The 6,208-nt window shown below is 39.7% G+C and overlaps 1 protein-coding gene across 1 annotated transcript in view; it reads right to left on the reverse strand.

Moving 5' to 3' along the window:
* The window catches only part of LOC139654290 (S-arrestin-like), an 8,563-nt gene extending 4,279 nt beyond the window's left edge, over positions 1 to 4,284 (reverse strand). Inside the window, exons 1-4 of the mRNA XM_071531398.1 lie at positions 4,237 to 4,284; positions 3,274 to 3,334; positions 2,770 to 2,814; positions 1,372 to 1,571 (exon numbers count right to left, since the gene is read on the reverse strand). Of these exons, the coding sequence (XP_071387499.1) occupies positions 1,372 to 1,571; positions 2,770 to 2,814; positions 3,274 to 3,334; positions 4,237 to 4,284 (354 nt within the window). The remainder of the gene's footprint in view (positions 1 to 1,371; positions 1,572 to 2,769; positions 2,815 to 3,273; positions 3,335 to 4,236) is intronic.
* Positions 4,285 to 6,208: the final 1,924 nt, after the last annotated feature.

The following is a 6,208-nucleotide window of genomic DNA, read 5'->3' on the forward strand; positions in this document are numbered from 1 at the left end:
GACACTCACATTGAAATGAGACATTCAGCTTTCACCTTGTTGCTTGCTAATTTTCCATGTCATAATATGCACCTATTTATTTTTTTTTATATCAAAATCCAATTCCTTCTCCTTCCAGTCAAACTGTCTTTCATTCTGCACCAGGGGGAGGAAACAAAAACTCCAACCAATCTAACCAATCAAACTGACTTTCTCTTCCTGACTGATATGCCATTGGTTTATTGTGTCTATTCATGTCATATACTGTATATACATACAGTATATATGTATCACATTGAATTGTATCAATCTTATTGTATCATATCTTATTGTATTGTGTCATATCTTATATATCAAATCCTTTTGTATCACATCAAATCGTATCGCATTGTATCAAATCTTTTTGTATCGTATCGTATCAAATCTTATCATATTGCATCATATCAAGTCTTATTGTATCAAATCTTATTGTACTGTATCATATCTGATCATATCGTATCAAATCTTATCATGTCATATCAGATTGTATCAAATCTTACAAATTGTATTTAGTTTAGTTTATTTTACATCTTTTAAAAACACATGAAAACAAACAATAATTTGTTTTGCATGTCTCTCCAGTGTTGTATCATATGTTATCGTATCAAATCGTATCGTATCTTATATACTGAGCATAGCGTTAGTTCAGGCAGGCCACGAAGTCAAGCTCAGCTCACAAACCCAGCCTCCATCAGCTGATAGCAGCTGATCTCAAAGGCAGCCACATCAGCTGATGGCTCAGCTGATTCCTTCTATGCATGCAATTGGCAAATCTCATACAGGACGACCTTATTTAAAGCTGCTTCAGTCTGCCTTCCCTTGCTGCTTCCTCTGCAACCCTCCTCCACCCCAGCTCCTCCACCCCAGCTCCTCCACCCCAGCTCCTCCACCCCAGCTCCTCCACCCCAGCTCCTCCACATGCTGTGTCTGTGTGACTTAAACAATGTCATTTCTGTACCTGGCTCTTTGCTGCTGCTCTCCCAGATCAGAGCCATACCGCCAAATATAACTACTGCAAATGGCAATAAAAGTTTTCTTTTGACTAAAGTGGTCCTGACTTAACTTATTTTAACTTATTGTATGTTATTGCATCATATCACATCTTATCTTATCTGATGGAGTCATATTGTATTTATATAGTATCGAATCTTATATTGTGTTATATCCTATCTTAACGTATCTTATGTGTTATCTTACCTTATGGTATCATATTACTGAATCATACCACATCGTATTGAATCTTATATCATTGTATCATAATGTATCGTGGAGCTCATCGTATCGTATGTGATCATCTTGTATCTTCTGTTCTCTCCCTGCACTCCCTCAGCTGACTGAAGCCAGGCTCCTCACCTCGAAGAAGAAGGGGAAGGCGTTGTTCCCCAGCTTGCGCAGCAGCCTCTCCTGGACCTTGGTGTGGGTGAGCTTCTGCCGGTCCTGCAGCTCGGGGTAAACCTGCCGGGTCACCAGGAACAGATCCCTCCTGAAGGCCACGCCCAGCACATCCATGTCCTGCCGGCCGTACCGGAACGTACAGGACAGCATCACATACACTGGGCCAGACACAAGGAGAGGAAGTTATCAGCTGTGTTCATGTTCGTGCAGCAGTACTAACAGAAGCAGTAGTACTAGTAGCAGTAGTAGTAGTGGCGGTAGTAGTAATAGTAGTAGTATTAGTAGTAGTAGTAGTAGTATTAGTAGTAGTAGTGGTGGTAGTAGTAATAGTAGTAGTACTAGTAGCAGTAGTAGTAGTGGTGGTAGTAGTAGTAGTAATACTAAATCATATTGTCTCTGCTGTACTGAAATGTGCAGGACAGCATGATGAACACTAGGGGGCGACAAAAAGGAAACCTCCACAGATTATACTATCGAATAGTAAAAAAATATTAAATAAAACTTAAAAAGTATAGTAAGTATACACTTCTTGTTTTACTGCTCCTCCATGTCTTATGTTAGTGTTTTCCATTTTGTAATTCTGCCAATAATAAATGTATTTTATTTTGAAAAAGCAAGTCCATTCCGTTGTTGACGTCACTACAGTTTACGCTCCTGATCATGACGTTTCCAGTCATTCATCCACACACATTCATTAAAGGATAAGGCCGGTGTTTTTAATGCATTGCTTACCGTCAACAAATCCTATGAAAATAACAAAATCAACAATGCGTTTGCTCTGCTCTCGTTACTTTCTGACTTCCCATGTTCCGTTTTTAGCCGTCAACCCGGAAGTCATTGGCTCCGATTGTAAGCTAAAAACCTTGAAATCCAGCTCACAAAGACATAGTTTACATTTTAAAAATCTCTAACTGTTACCATGAAAAGTCAGGCTGTTGTAGTTATTACCAAATCAAATTCAAACGGGAACAAATTCTTCATTACGCCGGGGACTATTTTCTGTGCTACGGAACTACTTTCCTGAGATGGCAAAGTGTTTACAGCCGGCTTATTAAGTCGTTTGAGGAAAAAGTGGTCCGGCCCGGTGCATGGCTCTGTGACGGGTTTTTAACCGGTTTTTAATACAATGGAGTTCTATGGCTGCTATTGCTGATTTTGTTATTTTCACAGGATTTGTTGACGGTAAGAAACGCATTAAAAACCACCGGCCTGATCCTGTAACACATGCACTGGAAACCCTGTCAACACCATGCAGCGTCTCACTGGAACTGACTTTGGTGAATCCTGAGGTACAGACGCACCACAGACAGAGCCTCCGTCCTGATCAACTGACACTACTGACGAACACACACTGACCTTTCTTTCCTTTGAGCTGCACCGGGTCGATCAACACAACTCCATCTGAGAGAGAGAGAGAGAGAGAGAGAGAGGGAGAGAGAGAGAGAGGGAGAGAGAGAGAGAGAGAGAGAGAGAGAGAGACAGAGAGAGGCAGAGCATGAATATATAAACGGCTCCACAACACACACAGAGTGACTCCACATAGGCAGAAATAATCAGTTTTTTTGTCAGGTGACTCTTGAGATCTGAAGATGTGGTTTTCTGACTGTCTGTCTCTCCATCTCTGTACTGAGTCTGGATTGTGTTCAGACTATGGAGGATTCAGATCAAAACGGCCACATACACACTGCAGCTAAACACTGATGTCTCTCCTCAGTGGGGCGCTCAGATGGCGAGTGACAACCGCATCCTACAAACACACTACCTGAAACATTTAAATTAGTTAAGTAATTATATATTATATTAAGATATAAGTAAGTAAGATAAGTGTTGTGTTGCAGTGTTTTCTCCTCCAGGACTCACCTACTGGATCCACAAAGTCACAGTGATCCACAAAGTCCCTCTTGGCCATATAGACCGCCACCTGAAACAAGCAGAGGCTTTTCACTGAGAGAAACACAGAGCCTGAACCTGAACCTCATTCTGAACCTGAACAGTCTGAACCTGAACAGTCTGACCCTGAACAGTCTGACCCTCAGTCTGAACCTCAGTCTGAACCTGAACAGTCTGAACCTCAGTCTGAACCTGAACAGTCTGAACCTGAACAGTCTGAACCTCAGTCTGAGCCTCAGTCTGAACCTCAGTCTGAACCTCAGTCTGAACCTGAACAGTCTGAACCTCAGTCTGAACCTCAGTCTGAACCTGAACAGTCTGAACCTGAACAGTCTGAACCTGAACAGTCTGAACCTCAGTCTGAGCCTGAACAGTTGAACCTCAGTCTGAACCTCAGTCTGAACCTCAGTCTGAACCTGAACAGTTGAACCTCAGTCTGAACCTCAGTCTGAACCTGAACAGTCTGAACCTGAACAGTCTGAACCTGAACAGTCTGAACCTGAACAGTCTGAGTCTCAGTCTGAACCTGAACAGTCTGAGCCTCAGTCTGAGCCTCAGTCTGAACCTGAACAGTCTGAACCTCAGTCTGAACCTCAGTCTGAACCTGAACAGTCTGAACCTGAACAGTCTAAACCTCATTAATTATAAAGAAAGGTATTTGCCAAAGTATTATTTAAACCGCCCATCTATGTTTAAATTAATTTTGTTACCACAATCAGATAAGCCAAAAGTTATTTGTAAATTAGGTGCCTTTTTGAAGAATGTCCTTCCTCTGTTTAAAACATCTGTTGTACCTCAGCCATGCAGTGTGCTGTCGTTCTGTTATTACTGTTTGTTCTGTGGCTCCAGACCATGTGATCATGGTCTGGCTCCAGACCATGTGATCATGGTCTGGAGCCACATAAATAAATGAAATGAATGAAGTCGACTTACTGATTTGTCGCGGGAGACTTTCTTAAAGACGATGTGTTTGGGACTCATGGTGATTTATTAACGTCACAACCTGCAACATAATATAACATAAACATAAACATAAACATTAACATAAACATTAACATAAACATAAACATAAACATAAACATGAACATAAACATAATATAACAATAACCAGGAAAGGGGTCAAATCTCTTTCTGTTCACTCTGTTTCAAATCGCAGTAAAAAAAAAAAAAAACAGCAGCTCATTTGTCAACAACAACATCATTTGGTAAAAAAAATTTTTCAAGATGAATACAACAGGCTTCTGTATCTCCCACACTGATTTTCTCCCATTTAACAATTATTTATATATAGTATATTATAGTGGGAGCCTACTGTCAAATACTCAAATACTAGAGACAAACCTCAGCATAGTGAAACAATAAATGTAAAACTACACTAGTGTTCCTAAACTAATTTTTTAATTTCTTTCCCAGCCAAATTCAATTTTTGATTTTTTTTTTTCCAGTCAGACAAATTTCTAGAATATTTATTTCCAGGCAAACTGATTTTTAGAATATTAATTTCCAGATAAACTCATTTTTCAAAATCAAACCAAACTCATTTTTTTTTTATATTTATTTACAGCAAAACTCAATTATTAGAATATTTTCTCCCAGCCAACCAGCTGTTTCAACAGAACAAGACTCCAACATCCGGCTAGTTAACTTACAGTCTAACATTTACCAAACTGATCGGGTGTTAATCTGCTGTAATATTGATTAACCAGACAGATAATAATATTGTAATATTGATGAAACAGACAGACTGACCTGGAGCAGCTGGGGTGTTTTGCTGGTGGGAGGCAGCAGGTTTATAGCAGCAGATCAGCTTTACAAGGTGCATTTATAATCTATCTAGATCCACCTGACACACACACACACACACACACACACACACACACACACACACACACACACACACACACACACACACACACACACACACACATTCATTCGTCAGCTTTCCATCAGCATCAATTCCGGAAACAGGAGCAGCTGATCCTGCAGAAACAACAAGAGCTGGACGCTTCATTGCATACTGTTATTATATTATCATTATTATAATTATTATTGTTATCATTTTTATTATTACTCTTTATCCTTACAGATTATAAGCCCTTCTGTAAACCAGACCGGGGTTTACAGTCACAGGACCTTCCAGGACTTTCCAGGACTCAGTTAGTGTTTCCTGAACCTGGTCTCCCTTCATGTTGTTTTTCAGGCTGAAAACTGATGAATGAATGAATGGATGAATAAATAAATGTGTGAAACCAGCTGGAGGATCCGCTGTGTTTCTGTTTTTGTCGATATTATAATAATATAATAATAATAACTTTATTTGTACAGCACTTTTCTAAAAACATTGATGACAAAGTGCTTCACATACAATAAAACAAAAGGAGACGTGATGTAAAAGTGCCACAGTTGAATAAAGTTGGATAAAAAAAATATAAAACTAAAACAATGAATTTTGAATTTGAACAAAATCATATACTATAATCTATATAACAGTCTTGTTTACCTGTGCAGCAGCAGATTCCTGGACAGACAGTTTGTATTCAAGTGTAAAATTCCTTTATTTCCCCTGACTTCCTGCCTGGAAAACTCATGATGTTCCAGATTTGAAGAGATTTCAGTCAGTGGAAACCTGCCTGACCTCTGACCTCTGACCTCTGACCTCCTGACTGTTGGTCACCTGTAATGCTGCTGATCTGGAACTGAAGAGTCTCTCAGCTGAAACATGAATGTCTGTTTCAGCATTGCTGAAGTGTAAATCCACACTGTGATTCTTTTCATTCTCATTCTGTGTGAAACATCGGGATGATCTGCAGAAAATCTGTAACTTTAAGACCCAAACAGTTTAAAATCCAGACGCTTTGAAGGAGCTGTGAACCCTGGAGAGAGAGAGAGAGAGAGAGAGAGAGAG

Source organism: Centroberyx affinis, unplaced genomic scaffold (genome assembly GCF_046629955.1).
Source record: "Centroberyx affinis isolate AG114_WGS23_722 - 3 ecotype Tasmania unplaced genomic scaffold, CSIRO-AGI_Caff_v1 ptg002073l_1, whole genome shotgun sequence".
In the NCBI taxonomy this organism is placed as follows: domain Eukaryota; kingdom Metazoa; phylum Chordata; class Actinopteri; order Beryciformes; family Berycidae; genus Centroberyx; species Centroberyx affinis.